The sequence below is a fragment of the Mastigoproctus giganteus genome, chromosome 6, assembly GCF_048544385.1.
Source record: "Mastigoproctus giganteus isolate SK-2022 chromosome 6, ASM4854438v1, whole genome shotgun sequence".
Lineage (NCBI taxonomy): Eukaryota > Metazoa > Arthropoda > Arachnida > Uropygi > Thelyphonidae > Mastigoproctus > Mastigoproctus giganteus.
This window is the reverse complement of record NC_143580.1, coordinates 23,277,159-23,297,556: the sequence shown is the minus strand read 5'-3', so window position 1 is coordinate 23,297,556 and position 20,398 is coordinate 23,277,159. Positions and strand designations below refer to the sequence as shown.

The window sequence follows — 20,398 nt, the reverse complement described above, 5'->3', positions numbered from 1 at the left end:
AATGTTGAAATGGTAAAATCTGTTTATGGTGATGAAAAGTTAGGGTTGTACCAGTGAGAATGTGTGCAATGACCCAAAAAGTGAGATGTGTTGGTTATTACAGTATGACCCAGAGACAAAACATCAGAGCATGCAGTGGACTTTGAAATCATCACCAACACCAAAAAATTTTCATTTACAGAAATCAAGGATCAAGATGATACTGGTCATGTTTTTTGACAAACAGTGCAGTTCACAAGGAATTTGAACATGAAGAGGAAAGAGTTAATGCTGTTTTCTGCATACAGGTGCTTCAAAGACTTTTGAATAATGTTTCCTAGGTGAAGCCGCCTTTCAAGAGAAAGGCAGCTAGTTCTTGTTACACAATGTGGCCCCCGCATTTGTTGTGAAGACATTTCTAACGAAACATAGATTTGTACAGCTTGACCATCTACCCTCTCCAGCACCAGAGGACATCTTCCTCTTTCACAAGATGAAAATGCTCTCAAATGAAGAGATTTCACAACATTGAGGACAGAGAAAAACATAACTGCTGAAATGAACACCATCTCTTTGGATGTCTTCACTGACTCTTTTCAGAAATTTTTAGAATGATGTAATAAGTGCATTCAATCAGGTGGTTATTACCTTGAATAAAAATAAAGCCATTTTTGAACTCCTTCACTTTGTGTTCTTTTTATTGCATCAGTCTGGGAAATTTATTGTCACGCCTGCTGTAATGGAATAATCAAGCAAGTTTTTTTTTTATTTCTTGAGGAATTTTAATTTGGATGCAACGTGTATGAAAGGGAATAAAAAATGATATTCATGTTGCAGCTACAGCTGAAACACTTTCAGAAAGAAATAAACCCCAGAAAGAGATTAGCAAGATTTGTTATTTCTATTTATATTTCAGAATACCTGTGCATCACACTGCGTTTGCATTGGTGAAGTGTTATGTACAGAGTTACATAGCTTACAGGGTGGGGGGGGGGGAAGCCAGACATATCTGAAATTTGGCATACCTGCATGTATAATTTTTTTGTGTTATCAAGTAAATTTACCTGCTTGCCAGTAGAAAATTTGAGTTTATAAGTTTAATAAAAACCCCTGAAACTTCTGTTTGAAGACCTACTAATTCATTTTCCCCTAAAAATAAACTGCTCATCCTTGAGGATAATATAGTGTGAATATATTACTAAAGGAATTGTGGGGTGTAAATAAAATTGCAGTTGTGCATTACCCCCCACTCAGTGTAACTTCATTTCTCATTACATCTTTGTTTTGCAGGTTTACTTCATGCAAAGAAAGCCATTTTTTTAAATTACTTTCTTTTTATATTTTTTGGTTTGTCTGATTAACTGTTAGTGTATGCAACCTCAGAAAAAATTACTCTTGGTTTTTATTCTCCAGTTCAGTGTATTACCAAACCATCAGGAGGACATTGTGAAATGTGCTTCTCTGGATAGTTCCAAAAAAGGTGAATGTTTCATAATTTGATTAACATAATCCAATTACAAAATGTATGATGCACATGTTAGGGGAATTTTAAGAAAAAATAATGGTGCTTATACTATGAATTGAGTTTATAAAGAGATTTATTTTAATCCTACCCATGTTTTTGAATCACTGGCTGAATAGTTTTATTTCTGGATTTCTGAAACATGGGCTAAGCTGTCTTAAAATAAGTTACATTCCTTTGTTTTCGAAACACTGGATGAGAAGTGTTAATATTAGTACACTGACGTACAAAAGCTAAGTTACAAACCATAAAATGTGAGATATCAAGAAAAATATGTACTTGATGAAATTCTGTTACATGTTTTGTGGAAGAGTATTACAAGGTACTGCCATATTGAATGTAAAAAGAAGTATCTCTGTTTTCATGAATCATAATCATAAGGTCATGACTAACCAAATAGAGGGGCCAGTTCTACATAATTCAGACATTTAATAGGGAGTATGATCAACTCTCACAACAAACTTTCATGCTGTTTTATATGATTTATGAGATTGCCTTATGGGAATAAATCCTATTCCTCTACAAGGGCAGATCGCAATGCATGAAGGGTCATTTGTCATTAAAGTGAGTTCGTAGCTCTATCATTTCCCAGGCTCTTGCCCATAAGCAACAGATCCTCATCTGTTTATGGATTGGTTGGATTTGTTGGTTAGATTTTAAACACAATAAAACCAAGACTCCAAGATCAATGCAAACAACAAAAGAAAATAAAAGAGATTAACTAACGATCATTTAGCCTCGTGGTGGGGACAGGCAATCACACCTCCTCCATGAGTTACTGTCCCCACCACGAGGAGGTAGGTCACTACTATCTACTGAGAGGTGCTTTTCTCTGAAACACTAATTTGATAAACTCACAAAACTGTGAGAAATAGTCTGTCCTTAAAAAGAGCATACAAATTTTCTTTAGTGATAGCAAGAATCCCTCGCTCCAGCCAATAACATAATTCCTCATAATTTGGACAACTCAACGTAATGTGGAGGCCTGTCTCTGGCACTCTGCACTGACAGAGATCAGAGTCAGCTAGGCCCATTTAGCAAAGCCTGGACAAGCCATGTCTAGTAACGACAGCATAGGCTAAACTTCAGCCATGGCTGAAGCCTCTGGACAGCAGTTAGAACAGAGGGTAGGAAAGCACAAGTCTGTCTTCCCTTCTCAGAATTAGTCCATTGGCTCTGCCATATGGTTTCTAATTCATCAACTCTCCATTCGGGTGGTAAACTCAGGCCATCGACCAACTGGGCACAACCGACATTCAAAATTCTCTTGGAATCCCTCGTTTCAGAGCATAAGTCAGGGCAGACCTTGACACTAGCAGGTTTCAGGGATCTTCCCCATAAGAACACAGAGTGCTTCAGTGGAAACTTGTTCGTGAAGTCCTGGTAGTGTCTAGAAGAGCAAAACATTGTACTATGAGGAGAACTCTTCTTATGTAGCTTGACAAACACACCCGCCCCAAGCCCCATAAGTCGTGATTGGGAAAAAGATGTCATAAAAGAGGTGGAGGGTTCTCCCCTTGGTGCACCATGCAATGCAGGTTACTCTCTAGAGCTTGGCATATAGCCTTTTAATATTCAAAATTTCTCTTAGAATCCCTTGTTTCAGAGCATAAGTCAGGGCAGACCTCGACATCAGCAGGCTTGCAGGGATACCTGGTTGTAGAGTTTAGGACCTCTCTTTGATAAACACCCAGGTACATCACGTTGGACGTTTCTCAAAGAGAGGCCCCACAACTCTACAACCAAGTGGCCTTGCCACACAGATGCCCCTTTTAAGAGCAAAGGGAGTGACTTCTGCTTGAAAGCGCTAAGCTTGTACAGCTCACCCAAGATGTCAGTTGGGTTAGACTAGCAGCTGCCTGGTCCTCCTGCTTCTTATGCAATTCACCCCCCCCCACACACACACACAAGGAACACGAGATCATCTGCATAAGCTAGCATGGTAATTCCATCCACATTATGTCCCACTAGAAATTCATCTAGTACAGTGGACCAGAATATGTTTGTTTGATGAGATTGCCTTACGATAATAAATCCTATTTCTCTACAAGGGCAGATCATAATGCATAAAAGGTTCTAGGAAGAGATCAGCCTTCCTAAATATTAGCATTAGTTGAGGCATATGATGCAAGAAAGCAAGCTCAAAAAAAAACAACAAAACCTTCCCATTTCACCCATCCAGTCACTCCAAATGTTTGTCTAGTTCAACCTTAAATTTATTTAAGCTATCAACCTCCACAACAACAAATGAAAGTCTGTTCCAGCAATCAACTACCCGCTGGCTAAAGGCAAACTTCCGCACATCTATTCTGCAACTTGTCTTTCCTCATTTTGAATCTATGCTCCATCAGGTTCATAATCTGAGCAAGTGGATGAATCCCATCAGCCTTGAGCCTGCTGTTGTTTGTTTGTTTTTTAGGAGCATTAGCAACTAAGGCCATATTGCTCCGGGGATATGCGGTGGTCATTCCCTGACCTTTCTGCATCCTCCGTATTTGGTGGTCACAGGCTCGAACCCTGGTCTAATCAAGAAGCATGTGCTACGCACTGCTGCTCCTGCCCATCTGGCTATGGAGGTGCCCTTGAGCCTGCTCAAACCATTCAAGGCCTTATACACCTCAGTCAGATCACCTTGCAGGTGCCTAGTCTCCAGATGCTGCGTCTTGCAGAACTTAAGCCTTTCTTGATAAGAGCACCCCCCCCCCCTTTTGTTCCTCTCACCAATCTTGTTGCCCTTCTTTGTACTCATTCTAGCAACTCTACATCCTTCCTAAAATAAGGCCTCCAGACCTGTACGCAGTACTCGAGGTGTGGCCTGACCATTGCCTTATACAAAGAGATTACCACCTCCTTGTCTCTGCTAGCAAAATTCCTATATATCATTGACAAGACTCCATCACCTGCTCTTGCAGCCCATCTGCCCTTCTCAGAGAAATTCATATCTAACTGCATGATTACCCCCAGATCTTTTTCATTCTTCACTTCCCTGAGCATATTCCCAGACATGCTCAGTTGTATTCAGATCAGATCTAGTTGGCCATCCAAAGAATATTCTACCTTAAAAGTGAATTCCGGTTTGCATCTCTCCCTGAAATGTCTCATATAAGGCTCAAGGTTCTTATCCCTACACAATTGAATAGTCAGTATGATCTTCAAAGATGTGAATATTGGTATAGCCATTCATCATGATACCTCCCCTGACCTTCAAACCACTGCCACAATAATTCCTTTTCCTGACATTAAAGGTATGGGATCGTGTCCCATTCTCCCCAGACTAACTCTTCAATATGAGATGGGGGGTCGAGACAGCATAAACCATGGACTGTTTCACATAGTCCCCATCTGAAGCCTTCTGTACTTCTTGGCTTGCTTAGAATTTGGCTTCAAGACATCTCTCCTTTCTCCTGATTGTTGCCATAACCTTGAAATTACCATCCTTGCATATTTAGAGCATTAGACACCTGCTTGCTTATGTTTGCCATTGTCCTGCCACCAGCCTTTCCAAATTTTCCAGAAGAACTTGATCAGATGCATTAATTTAGAAATGAATGGTACTGTTGTAGTGCGTGCATTTGTATCCTACTGATTTGGATGTTTTGGTGCTTTAAATCATATTCAGATGTCACATTTGGACTTATGTTAATTTATATCAAATTAATCCATACATAGTACTGAGTACTATAGGCTTTGATACTTTTTGTGTTCTAAGGGTTTCATTAAAAAAAAAATAGGTAAAATTTCCCTGCTTACATTTGAAATCACAGACTAAGTAGTTTTTGAAACATGGACTTGAAATGAAAATATACTCTGTAAATTGGAAACTAATTAGATAATGCAAGAAAGTTTTTTTTTTTTTTTTTTTGTTCATTTAGGCAAATAAAATTGATAGTGCTCTATCTCAGTATTTAGGAAATGCCGAACCATACACCCCTGAAGGTAAATATTTTTAAAAATAAATATATATTATAATAGAAAAATTATAATAAATTTATTTAAATTGATATAAACATTTTGGTTTAGCTATATATGAATATAAAAAAACTAAAAATTTGTATAATAGTCAAAACTTGATTAGTGTCACTGAGAGGAACCTTGATATTCTTGATTATAACTGCTAATCTCAACATTCTATGTTTCTATTAATGCAGTTATTTTTAGTTCAGAATGGAGATTACTGTAATCATGCCCAATTCTTACTAAATAAAAGCATACCAGGGAAGCAGCTGCATAGTCAAAGAAAATTGCAGTGAATGTTTACAGCAGATTAGTAGAACTCTACTCTGAGAAGTCAGTTCTTCGGTCGAATTACTGGCATCTCAAGAACTTCAGTGTGTACAGAATGAGAAAAAAACTCAAAAGAGAAGGCAAATTGTTAACACCACTGAGGGTGCTGCAAAAAAAAGAACTGGCATTACTGATCAGCTAACAAGGTACTGTATGACTTTACAAAATCTGTGATATGTAGAAATGTCCATGCCTACTTTTTCTTAATAACATAGCATAAATTGCTTGCTGATGACAACAGTGTGTTACCTATGTTATTGCAAGCAGTATTATAGGAAACTCATTTACTGTGTGATCTCAACTTTGCATGAATACAATTTTCAGTCATGCTATATGGTAAATTAATACAGTGAAACTTCCCTTTAACGGACAGCCATGGGGAACGAAAATCTGTCCGTTAGAGAGAAGTGTCCGCTAACAAGAAGTCTGGGGGAGAAAAAAAAAAAAAGAAAGAAAGAAAAATCGTTAAACGTTTAATGTAAAATTAAATTAAAATATATACAGATTTTGAACAATATTTTTGTAAATAATATACAATTACATACACAAGAGATAAAGAAAAATCGTTAAATGTTTAATGTAAAATTAAATTAAATTATATACAGACTTTGCACAATATTTTTGTAAATAATATACATACAATTGTGCTATGCATATTATGACTTTATCTTAAGAAAAATACATACATAATCACTTATTTTCTTCTGCACCTCCTTCCGGCTGATAATTTTGTTTTCAACATTTGTTTGGAGTGAAGAAACCATCGAAAGTCCTTCAGTATCTTCTTCAGCGGCGAAAAACATTTTTAAACAATTGATTTGTATGAGCGCTTCTTATATTTTCATTGGTGGTTCGTCGTTAATATGTTCTTCGACAGAATGACCTCCTTCCATTTCTTCATCCTCATCAGGAACTTCTTGAAAAACATCGATGATAATGTCGTTGATATCTAGAGCACCATCTTCTGTAGTGAGGTTTGAGTCTATATCTTTGTAGCCAGGGTCACTTGTAGCAGAAGTATCGTACATTATCAATAGATGTTGAAGTTCTTGTTCTTCTTGGTGCTCCACATTGCTGTTCACAACTTCAATTTTTGCATTTGAGAAGCCAGACTTTACAAAACAGTTCACGACAGTTTGTTTTCTAATTGCGTTTACTGAAGAGGAAATCCATTGAATCGCATCTAGGATGCTGAGTTTCTTTTCAAGGTCACTCGCACATGTTACATTGTTCATATTTGCAATGAGATGTCTTAAAACACGTTTTCTGTAGTGAAATTTAAAATTTTTTATTATCCCTTGATCCACGGGCTGATGTGTTTGGTGTGTTTAGATGTGTTTGGTGGCAGAAAAACGATTTAAATGTTGGACAATTCAGTGTGCGGATGAGATGCAGCATTATCCATGAAAAGAATAATTTTTCTGTTTTGACGAATCATGTTTTGGTTAAAGTGACTTATCCATTTGCTCATGATATCTCGTGTCATCCACGCTTTTTTATTAGACTTCCAGTCAACATTCAAAAGATTCAACTTTATGCCCTTGAAACAATGAGGATTTTGTGGTTTTCCTATAACAAGTGGTTGTTCAAAGTCTCCCAGTATATTTGTACACAATAGTACAGTCAAGCATTCCTTAGAAATTTTTCTGCCCTGGCACTTTTCGTTTTTTAGACTCATTGTTTTTTCAGTTAGAGCTTTAAAAAACAACCCTGTTTCGTCACAGTTGTAAATATCCTTAGCTTCAAAATCACGACATAAATCTTCCAATTTGATGGTCCACTCTGTTACAACCCCAGTATCAACAGATCCACCTTCACCACTTACGGTTTTCCAAGAAATTTTATGCCGAGTTTTGAACTTGTCTAGCCATCCCACAGAAGCTTTGAACTCATTTACTCCCATAGATTTCGCAACCTCCAAAGCCTTTTCCCTTATAATAGGCCCATTAATGGGAATTTTTTTAGCACGTGCGCGACAAATTTGAAGTCCAACAGTTTTCGGGAATGATTTTCGGACCTGATCGTAAATGTGTTGCCAAAATTGTTTGAGCAGTTAATTTTTTTTCTTTAGGATGTCACTTACCTGCGTCTTCCCGATTTTGAATTTTGCAGCGAGATTGCGAACACTATTTTTTTGCCAATCATACGCATTAATGAGTTCGACTTTATCTTTTAAAGTTAAATGTTTACGAGAAGACATTGTGCACTTCACATGACACTGAACAAAACTGAAAACTGAAACTCAAAAAGACAAAAGGCCGACAAAATCCTCCCCCCCCCTGCACACACCGAATTCATCAGAAGTTTTACACGTGCCTTAAAATTCTTGAAAAAGGGTTTAGAACTGCGACGTAAACCTTGATAAAATTCAGAGAATCGGAAATAGAAAATAAACACACAATTGAGGCAATATGTGGAAGAAACCTTCCTAGAAAAAGGGCAGCGAGTGCGCCAGCTGTCCGTAATTGGGAGATCAAATTAAGTGCTAATCTAAATGAAACAATGCAGATTGCCTGTCTGCGTCCGTTACTGAGAATGTCCGCTAGACAGAAGCTGAAAACACGTTAAAACCAATAGAGGAGAGTTGGGGAATTTGAAAATGTCCGTTGTAGAGAGAGAGATGTCCGTTAAAGAGAGGTGTCCGTTAGGAAAAGTTTCACTGTATTAGAAATACAATGCTGATTGACAATAAATGAATGTTTTGTGCATTCTAAAATATATATTGCTGGTAAGTTCAGTGGAAAGTTTGATGCTGTAGCAGAGGTATGCAATTTTGATTGTAGCCAAGGTTATATGGATTTTTTTTTTTTTGCAAACTTAATTGTGACATTATAGACAAGTTTTCATTATAAATTGAGGTCTTGATTGACCAAGTTTGACTTGGTCGAAAAATACCTATATCGGGTGTTTTATTTATTTATCAGATATTTGATGGCATTGGATTTGCACCAGTTTGACGGTTTTTTAAATGAAAGATTTTGTATACTCATCAGACAGTTGATACATTTCAGTAAATACATCCAAGATGAGTTTGGAAATGTCTGCAACATTATGTTATAAACTGAGGGTTTATAATTATTGGTAAATTTATTTATTTTGGCAGTTTTTTTTATTTCACTATAGCATGCATTTTCCTCACTATATATACATATTTTTTGGATAGATGTGCCACATCCTGTAATGAAGTGTCCCAAGTGTGGAATTGGAGAAATTGTTATTAGAACTAAAAAAGATGGTAAAGGGTATGTTTCATTTTCATATGATTTCATCTAACCTAATATTAATCACCTTAAAAAAATAATAAACTGTGTCATTCTGTATAAAAAGTTGATTGCAGATATAATTGTATGGTTTATACAAAGGGTACTAGGAAAGTTTTGCAATACAGCTTTGTTTATTTAATTTTTTCAAAGTAATTTCCTCTACATTCAATACACCTCTCCATCCTCCGAAACCAATCTTTAAACCAGTTCTGCCAAGTTTCACTAGGGAGTAAAGCACACTCGTTGTCCCAAGCCCGTAGAAGGTCCTCATCACTGGAAAACCGCCTCCCTTTTAGCTTCATTTTCACATGCGGGAACAGTGCAAAGTCGCAGGGAGCAAGGTCTGGACTGTAGGGAGGGTGCTCGAGAAGTTTCAGTCCTGTCGTGGTCAAATATTCGGTGCAGGCTTTGGCACGGTGAGCTCAAGCATTATCGTGATGGAAGTACCAGGTGTCCATTCTTGACTTTGGCCGCAGGTTCTTCATAGATCCAATGACTTTAGGCAGGCATTGTTCAGTATACCACTTAGCTGTGACTGTCTTCTGCGTGTCCAAAACGACACGTTCCACAATTCCACTCGATTTGAAAAATGCAGCTATCATTTTCTTCTTTACAGATCGGGATTTTCTGACAATTACGGGTGTGTTGTCATCATCAAAGACCCAAACTTTGTTTTGAGCCTTGGTCGGCAGATCGTAATAGTACAGCCAAGTCTCGTCACCTGTCACGATGTTGTTCACATACTGAGATTGTCCCTTATCAAACTTTTTTAAAATCTCCCGGCACCAAGTCACACGTCGTGTCATCTGCTCTTCAGTCAGTTGATGCGGCACCCAGAGAGAACAAAGTTTCTTCACGTGCAAATGATCTTGCAGAATTGAACAAATTGCTGGTACATTTAGGCCCAAAGTATCCTCTATCTGTTGGTAGGTCACTCGTCTGTTTTCGTCTCGTCAAGCATTTTCCTCACAGCAGTAACGTTTTCCTCCGTAACTGACGTTCGTGGCCTTCCCGGCCTCTCAGAATCCTCCAGAGTGAAATTTCCCCTTTGGAATTCTCTATACCACCTGAATATCGTTGTACGATGTGGACAATCATCATCTAGTGCAAGAGTCATTTCTTCTAAGCACTGGTCTATGGTTAAACCACGCACGAAATTATACTGCAAAACTGTCCTTATCTCGTTTCGTGACCACGATGCCATCGCAAGCACTTTACACTCTCACTACTAATGAATAACTGAGCCCATCGACTTGGCGCGGCGGCTACTATGCACGTATGAACATGTCTCAACATGCAGCAACAAGCAGCTTCCTGTGATTCATTGTTGCGTCATATTGCAAAACTTTCCTAGTACCCTTTGTACCATGCATTCTTATACACTTGCTGTTTGTAGCCGTCAACTTCTTTTCATGAAAAAGATGTATGTATGTATGTGTATATTCTTACATTGTGTAGTTAAGATAATGTAACAGAATTGATGTGTTGATTACTTTACTGCATTCTAAGAAATAAAAAAAAATAAAAAACGTAAGAAATTTTCATGAATGTCAGTGCGCTATTAAATTTTTAAAATTGCACTGATGCTGGGTCATGTAGATTCCCCCATGCATATAGATGTAACAGACCTTTGCACAACTGATTATGGTTAAATTTGAAAGAAAAACATTTAATAATATTTTGGGAGTTTCAGTTGTGTGGACAGAGTAGTTAATGAGCATGAAATCACTTGAAATTTGGATTATTGTTGTCAAATATGATGTTAGCATATTTTGGTTTTAAAATGAAAATTAGGTCTTGCTATTAGTAGACCTTTAGTGCAGCATCCTTGAAAAAAAAAAAAAGCAAAGATGGCTTCTGCTGCTTTTTTGTTTTAAAGTGTTTCCTCATCAAAGCAGTAGGTAAAGAAACAGATCTCATATTTTGGAAATGTGCTGGTTATGCAGGATATATTTTAATAAATATCCTTTTAATTTTCATAAATGCAAGTGCAGTGTTAAATTTTTAAAATTGTACTCATACTGGATCATGTAGATCCCCTTGTATATATAGATGGTAACACATCATAACCCTCTTGAAGGTTACAGTGGGAAATTTGCCTGCATTACCTCTTGAATTAAAAAAAAAACAAAAAAAAAACTGCTGCCATTGACTAGAAAAAAATTTTAATTAAAAAATCTATATATAATTATGCTATAATGATTTAAAAATGGGGATCACATCACATTGCCATTCACATTTTGGAGTTTTGCACTGGAAAATATGCTTATCTGTGGTAATAATGACATCTCTGTCATTATTGCCAAAGATAACCATATTTTATTATACATTTCATCAAATATAATCAAGACATTATTAGTTGGGTTCGACATTTATGATTTTATTTTTTAGATTTTACTTATCTTGCCTCGCTTATCCTCAGTGCAGTGCTGTTATGTGGCTTCCAGAATTTGTGGAGATTGTGTCTGTAGACCAGTCAGTTTGTGATCAGGTAAGAAGTAAATTTTTCTAAAAATAAGCAGAATGAATGATGAAAGAAAAATGATCTTTGGTATCTGGGTATACTTTAGTAATGATATTTAATCTACTTATCCATTGCTTGTGTATAAATTGCCCCTTGTTGTTTTTTGAATTAAGTAAAATTAATCCAATTTTTAAACTTATATGAATCTAAAATGCATAATATTATAATTTCTCTCACTTTGTATCTTAGTTTCATTTGAATTAAATGATCAGTCGTAGATACCCACTATGTATTATCAGTCATAAAATCTTATTAAAGCATTACTTGATGTTAATAGCTTGTGGGCACTACACCACTGCGCATGTGGGCACTACACCACTGCGCATTTCTTGCACCATGTACATATACTGCAGAATAGAGAGAAAAGTAGTATAGTAGAATTATAGAGTGAATAAGTTGGAGTAGATTAACAATTTTATAAATTTAAACAGTGTGTAATTTTGACAAGTTAAGTAAATTTAAAGTAAAATTAGAGATGCAATAAGATATCTATTTAATGACACTCTAGGGGAATAGCTTTTCTTGAGCTATATCAAAAAAAGCCATTCCCATTTTTTATTGTTTTTTCATAATAAAGATGAGAATATGAAACAGAACATTTACTCAAAATATCTGCTACTCTTTGGTAGCAACTTATGTAATTTTCAAATTTCTTGTGCTTCGCATCATGCCAAATTTGAAATAAATCTGAAAAAAAAATAATAATAATAAAAATAAAAAAATAAAATAGAAAAATAAAGTAAATAATAGTATTGAAAGTATATATATATATATATATATATATATATGCTTTTTGATATATTATATATATTTATATACATAATAAGCAGAAATAATGCACATATGCATGTTTGAAATTTGGCTCACCTAATCGTCTTTTAAACTGGAAAATTGAAAATAATACATGCAGATCTATGTTTTATCTGTGAAACATTTCTTTTTGTGATTTTTTGCAGAATTATTATATTTTTTTTAAATAAAATTTTCCAAAAAACAGTATTTTTTAAATATTTAATTTTTTATTAAAAAATTAAAAGTTACATAGAATAAATATTATGATCTATTAAGAAAAGATAAAATATTGGTATTGCTACAATTTTAAATCATAGTTTAGATCTTGACAACAAATGTTCAAATCTGTTCAGCAATAAAACTGAATTATCAATGAAACATCACCTTTCATTTAGACTTCTTTAGATGATGAGTGAAGTATATATCTATGTATATGTATATACAGTCAGTCCTTGTATAGCATGATAGTTGTGTTCCTAGAAACCCTCGTGCAATATAAACAACAGACCCTATGGGAAAAATAGGGTTAGGTGCCGACCACCCAAGATTTGAACACACATTTGTAGCCAAAACATCACCAAACACAATAAATAATCGTAATAAAATACTTATGTATTTTATTACGACTATTACGTAATAAAATATTGCTAATACTTTTGCTTCTATCGTAAGAAAACTTGTTTTTTGTTTGATTTTCTATCCAAACAGATGACAGCCGTTCCATCTCTTCCAATTCTTTGTCTTAATCTAATAGATTTTAATTACACTTTGAGTTGTTCCTGCTGTGAAAGTTGTTTTTATTTTCTCTGCATTCTTTGTAATTCTCGGCGTTGCCTCATTTAGGTCTGTAACACGTGCAATATCACATGGTCTTTCATTTTGCTCAAAGAATTTCACAATTTCATATTTTTTCTCTATCGACAGAGGTGGACTGGCCATAAGCCTTACCAGGGAAACCCCGGTGGGCCAGAGGCCGGTGTGATTTTGGCCATAAACCATAGTATGAGGCCACTACAAATTTTCCCAGGTAAGAATTTTTGACTCAGTCCGCCTCTGTTTATTGATATTGCTTTTCTTTTTCTCTCTGAATCTGCAGTGTCTTCACCAGGATGCTTCCTTTTCACACCTTTTAAGAATTTTACTCATTTTTAGGGAATAAAGCACAATTAAAACACGAGGGGGCACGCTTGATACACATAAAGAAAGTTGCGCGCATATAGCAACTGAATAAACAACGCCGTAAAGGCAGAGATACACTATTAACACCTCACATTTCTAGGGGTTACTACCATAAAACAATAAAAACAATTTCCAGTTGCATTTCTGCTAGTGGAATCTGTTATAATAAACTGGTAGTAAACTCGATCTAATTGCATTTGCGATTATACCGATAGCTGGAATTGTGTTGGTTTTTACGTTATTATGGTGAAATGTGTTTCCCCTTCACTGATATAAAAAACATAAATACATTTTCAGAATCTTCTCTTCATTCCTATCGTGTTGCATTCGGTTGGGGTGATTCTGCGTTTGACTGCCATTTCTTGTGAACACAAAGGCGAATCGTGCATAAGCGAATTCGGTTCGTGTTATATAAGATATCAGTCCCCTATTTATAAATCGTGTATGATCGAATTCGTGTAGTGTAAACACGTGTTATACGAGGACTGACTGTATCTCAATTACAGTTATGTCAAGCACATTATTATTATTAGCTATATGGTGCAAGAAAGATAAGGTGCAAGGACTTTTGTATTTGTTTGAACTACAAACAAATACTTCTTCTTCTTCTTCTTTAATGCTGCCGAATGGCGTTTGCGACTTCGTTTTGATATTGTTCTCTGTCTAGCGCTGCGTGTAGAATTTGTGCTGTTGTCATGTGAAGCCAGGTGTTGATGTTATCTAGCCATGCCATTTTCGGTCTGCCTGGGCGTTTCTTGCCTTCGATTTTTCCCTCCAGGATGAGTGGTAGTAGGTGATATTTTTGTTGGTTCCTAGCGATGTGACCTAGGTATTTGCATTTCCTGCTGATGATGGTTTTGAGCAGGTCCCGTTCCGTGTGCATGTCCTGCAGGACCTGTGCGTTGGTTATCTTGGCTGTCCACGGAATTTTCAGCATTCTTCGGTAGAGCCACATTTCGAAGGCCTGGAGCTTTATTGTAGTGGCTGATGTTAGAGTCCAGGTTTCTACACCGTAGAGCAGTATTGGCCAGATGTAGCATTTCAATGTGCGTAATCTATCATTGAAGTTTTCAAGGGAAGGATAATCCAAGTAGTTTCCCGTTGCTTTCTTGGATCACAATTTAGTTGAAAAGGTCGTGTGTGGACCTTTTGAAACGGGTTTCGTCTGACGTCTCCACTGAAACCTTTCCGCCATGGGAGGCCCTTCTGGGAGCATATATCTTTCGGTGCTTTAGTAGTTTAACAAATTAAACTACTAAACCTGCCGCAGCCATATAAATGGAGTAGCTCTTATTCAGTGATGAAGCTGCCTCGTGATGTCATAATTTTACGCAATTTATGCCGAATTTCTAGTCACCACTGACCAAGCAGGTGGCACTGCTGTAGTTTTATCTCCTGGAAACATCTAATGGCTGACTCGGTAAAATTACTGTGACCTTGAAAATACCAATAATGTATAACTCAGCAAAACGTGAGTATTTTTAAATACAATTTGGTATCCTGAAAACTTCTACATCAAAGCTATCATGTAGCACAACTATTCTACTAAGAATTCCCAGTGACTGATTATAGTTCCTTAAAAATTTAATGACCTTGAAATTTCCTATGTCCGAACATAATAATGATAACCATTTTAAAAAGTTCAGTCCAAAAAATAAAACCACGTTTAGGTCCCAAATCTTAACCTATCACTCACCCACACTTATTTTATCTAAAATATAACTTCTTTTTGAGCAACACTCCCGAAAACCTTCTTTATTTATTAATTTTTAAGAGCGCACTAATTTAGCTAGCATACAGCTGGTGCCACCAGCGCCTCCTGGTGGCACCAGCAAACAAATACAAAATTCGAAATTTCATGGTTGGTAGTGTAAGGTCAAAGCCCACTCCTGAAGCAAAATAATCGCAAATGTAATGATGGGTCACTTCACACACTTGTACACAATTACTCTGTAAAAACTATAAAAAATCACTTCAGAAACTATTTCAGTAAAGGTTTAGCTACATTTAAGAGGCTAGAAAAATTTTTAGATTTTTAAGCTCTAATTTACTTAACATGAAATCATTATTTTGGAAAATAACCTGCCATTACCACTAAGTTAATCACATCTTGAAATTTGATTTTAAAAAAAAATTATTTCCAAGTAAGCAAGCAGTAACATAGTGTTTAACATGGAGTTTTTTCAGTAGTCTTCTGTAACAAGTTTAAATTTTATATAATCTGTAGAAGATTCAAAAACTCCACCCCATTAAGCACAATGTTACTGATTTTTTTTTTTTTACCTTTGCATTGCCATATAATGTAGAAGTAAAACAAAGTGGAGACTCCTACTTTAACATTAGCCTTTAAGATTTATATACATTAATTAGCATTAGCATTAGTAGAGGCATTTGATGCAAGAAAGCAAGCTTATGCAGTATCAGCCAAAAAAAAAAATAAAATAAAATAAAATAAAAAAATAACCACTTCCACTTCACCCCTCTGTTCGTTCGAAATACCTGTCCAGCTGAGCTGAGCCTTAAACTTATTTACGCTATCAACTTCCATGACAAGGGATGGAAGTCTGTTCCACCAACCAACCAACCACCCGCTGGCTAAAGGCAAATTTCCGCACGTCTATCCTACATCTGTCTTTCCTCAATTTGAATTTATGCTCTCTCAGGTGATTTTTCTGAGCTAGAGGAAGAATCCCATCAGCATTGAGCATGCTTAAACCATTCAAGGCTTTATACACCTCTATCAGATCACCTCGCTGGTGCCTAGTCTCCAGACACTGTAATTTGCAAAACTTAAGCTTTTCTTCGTAAGAGCACCCCTTTGTTCCATTCACTACTCTTGTTGCCCTTCTCTGTACTCATTCCAGCAACTCTACATCCTTCTTGAAATGAGGCCTCTAGGCCTGTATACAGTACTCTAGGTGTGGTCTGACCATTGCCTTATACAAGGGAATAATCACCTCCTTATCCCTGCTGGAAAAATTCCTATATATCATTGACAATACACCATGAGCTACTCTTGCAGCCCATCTGTACTGCTCAGAGAACTTCATATCTGCCTGCACAACAACCCCCAGGTCCTTTTCATTCTCTACCACTGTCAGTGTAGTACCACAGAGTTGATATGTTGCTCTGGGGTTGCTGTTTCCCATATGTAGTACTTTACATTTGTCAATGTTAAACTTCATTTGCCACCTCTCAGCCCATCTGCTCAACCTTTCCAGCTCCTGATGCAGCACCATAGTGTCAGTAGTGTCCTTGACAACCCTGCCAACCTTCGTATCGTCTGCAAACTTGGACATTAAGCTTGATATATCATCATCAATATAATTTATAAAAACAGAAAACAATAATGGACCCAATACTGAACCCTGGGGGACTCCACTAATAACATTAGTCCACAATGAGCAGTGTCCATTGATTAAGACTCTCTGTCTTCTCCCCTTCAACCACCCCTTTATCCATAGCAGCAATGGATAAATGCCTCCAATGCCACACTGCTCCAATTTGTGCAGCAGTCTTCCATGTGCAACAGTATCAAAAGCCTTTCTAAGATCAAAGTTATTCCCTGCATCCAGTTCTTTTGTGACTGCATCATAGTATCCAATCAGATTGGTCAGGCAAGACTTCCCCTTAACAAAACCATGCTGTGTCTGAGCTATAACTGAAGTCTTGTCTAGATGATCCTGCAGTGCTTCTTTAACCAGTGCCTCCATTAATTTTCCGGGAACAGAAGTTAAACTCACAGGTCTATAATTACTTGTGTCAGCCTTTGATCCTCCTTTGTGAATTGGGGTCACATTTGCACATCTCCAGTCCATGGATACCTCCCCTGAGTCCAAGGAAGCTCTCATAATTATGGCTAAGGGTTTGCTTACTTCCTTTGCTGCCTCCTTTAATATAACTGGATAGATCCCATCCACCCCAGGTGCCTTTCTTGTGTTTATCTTCAACAATTTCTCCTCCACTTTACTCTCAGAGATTACAAGATTCTCTAGCTTAGTGCCAGAGTTGAATACACCTCTGGCATTTCCCCCGCTGAATAACTCCTCATGTGTGAATGTCGATGCAAAATATTCATTTAGTTTGTTAGCTACCTGAGCAGTATCATCAACAGTTGACCCATCGATATCAAGTGGACCAATCTGATTCATCCCCTTCCTTCTAGAGTTTACATAAGTAAAGAACTCTTTGCTGTTTTTCTTTGCATCCCTTGCCAAAGATATCTCGTAATCTGCCTTCGCCTGCCTAACCTCCTTTGTAACTTGGTTACAGATCAACTTGTATCTATCATAGGCTTCTGTGTCACATGTTAATTTGTATGTATCGCATGCATTTTTCTTCTCTGCCATATGTCTCATTAGTTCATCTGACATCCATTTAGGCCTAAACCTTGAACAATATTTCTTAGTTGATATGTAAAGCCTAGTAGCTTCCAAGATAAGTTCTTTGAATGCTTCCCATTTTGAATTTGCTGTTGGTAACATCATCAGTTGGTCCCACTGTATAAAATTTAAATACTGTCTCAGTCCATCGTAGTCACCTTTACGAAAACAATAACCCTTCCCTTTACCCCTAATGGTAGTTACCTCTTTGAGTAAATCCCACTTCAGCACACTGTGATCTCTGCCACCTAGTCGTTCATTTATCTGCAGATTCTTAATGCATGAAGAATCACTACTGATAATCAAATCAAGAGTATTACTCCCTCTAGTTGCCTCCCGAACATGCTGATGTAGAAAACAATCATCCAATAAATCCACAAAAGCCTTGCTAGTGTGTGAGTGACCAGCCCCCAAATTCCAGTCAGTATCTGGGAAATTAAAATCCTCCATTATAAGACTCTCTGATTTACTGGCCCACTCTATTTCCCTGTACAGTTTCTTATTATACTCATCAGAGTCATTAGGCCTATAGCACACTCCTACCAATTTTGATCTCCCAATGCTTATGTCACACCAAACTGACTCGACACTGCACTGTCCAGCGATGTCGACTGGCTTCACTTCCTTGGATTTTATGTATTTCTTAACTAATAGCATAACCCCTCCTCCCATCCTATCCTGTCTATCCTTTCTGTAGACATTGTACTCCCCAAATTCCAGTTCTGCATTCCTTATATCTGTGTGACACCACGTTTCTGAAATCCCAACAATATCTGCCTTTGATGTTTGAGCAATACCTCAAATTCATCAAATTTATTTACTAAACTCCTAGCATCGGTGTGCACTCAAGTATACATGCACCTGTTCTTTTTCTTAGCTACCCTAACACAACCCATGTATTTACTTGTACCCCAATGATTCCCAGCAGTCTCTGAAATATCCTGCATCTTATTTTCCAGGCTGCTGCTCATTCCAATAGAAGCAGTGGCTACTGTTAATCTATTAGTCCTTGTATCCCTCCAATCTAGCAGTTTTCCCACCTAACACTGCCTCGATAGCATCAGCAAACATTCTTGCACCCTTTCTATTTAAGTGTATCCCATCCCTGTAGAAGCAGTCTCTCCTGTTAGCAGAGAGACTGCTTCTACAGGGACTTCATGTTGCTTCAGAACTGTAATCAGCTATATATTTTGAAATTACAAACCCTTATTTTTTTTATCCTTCCTGGAATCATTATTCCTTTTTATTTGTTAAAGAAGACACAAGGAATCGTTCTTAGTTTTTGTAGGCTTGTTTTAATTTGTTTGTTTTAGGCTTGTCTTAGTTTTGTGTATAATGGAAGAATTTTCTTCCATTTTCTTCCTTTGAAGTGAGAAAGTTTATTATCAGTCTGGTCCACTTGCACAGTTCTTGGGAATCCCCATATTTGCTGTTCTCTTAAAATAATATTTCTCATGCTTTTCTAATTCATTCTGAATTGAGTGACATGGTCGATTGAATGTCTTTATAGAACTTTAGTGAAATTAAATTTATTTGTGTAACTTAATTTTGAAATGTTTTCTTACTTTAAAAGTATTCAGTGGAATTTTGCTGAACTTTTTATACAGCAGGCCCTCGTTATAACGTGGTTTGCTCTACGCTGATTCGCTATAACACTGTTCTTATATTATAACCCATATCTCACTCTAATGCTGTCACAACTCACTATAATGCTCTTTTACCAGCGTACAGATTAAATTTTTGGCATATTTAACCAAAACGTTTCATGTGATGTAGTCGATAGCTTGAAAATGAATAGCAAAACAGCATTAAAAAGTTTCCCACACTGACTTGCGAAATTTTCTTCCGTACTAATTTAATTGCAATACAGTGGCTTGTTACGTAGTTCCGAGATCAACATTTTAAAAAATGATCGAGTATATTGCTTGTAATATTCGTGTTATATGCATTTATCCGAAGTCTAGTCATCACTCAGTACAGTGTTAGGTAATGCACAGTTTACTCGAACATTGTATAATAATTAATACAATGCAGTTACATTTTCGAAGGTGAATAATAGCGGATAAGAATTAAAAAGCAACAAGGTCTGGACGCAGTACAAGCCCTACTAAGGTAAGAAAAAGACTGAATTTGAAAATTAAAATATACGTTTTGAAGTGAATCGGTTCCGTTTAACGACAAGTGTGTGTTTGCAATCAATTAGGACTGGCAGATTCAACTGTAAGAACAATTATAAAAAATAAAGAATTAATTTTAGCAGCAGGAAAGACAGCTGTTCCCTGCAAGTAACTAAATTGGTTATGGCTAGGCTAGCTATTATAATTGAAATGGAGAGACTTCTAAATAATTTTATTGAAGATAATATCCAACTCACAATTTCGTTAAGTTGAATATTATTAAATAAAAAGTGATTAGGCTATATGATGATCTGAAGAAAGCTCACCTTAAAAAAAAATTTTAAAAAAATGGAACC

General features: G+C 36.6%; 1 protein-coding gene across 1 annotated transcript in view; it reads left to right on the top strand.

Annotated features, from left to right (window-relative positions):
• The window catches only part of Top3alpha (topoisomerase 3-alpha), a 129,698-nt gene that overhangs the window by 84,496 nt on the left and 24,804 nt on the right, over window positions 1-20,398 (top strand). Inside the window, exons 18-20 of the mRNA XM_090375031.1 lie at window positions 5,374-5,437; window positions 8,949-9,027; window positions 11,440-11,539. Of these exons, the coding sequence (XP_090231157.1) occupies window positions 5,374-5,437; window positions 8,949-9,027; window positions 11,440-11,539 (243 nt within the window). The remainder of the gene's footprint in view (window positions 1-5,373; window positions 5,438-8,948; window positions 9,028-11,439; window positions 11,540-20,398) is intronic.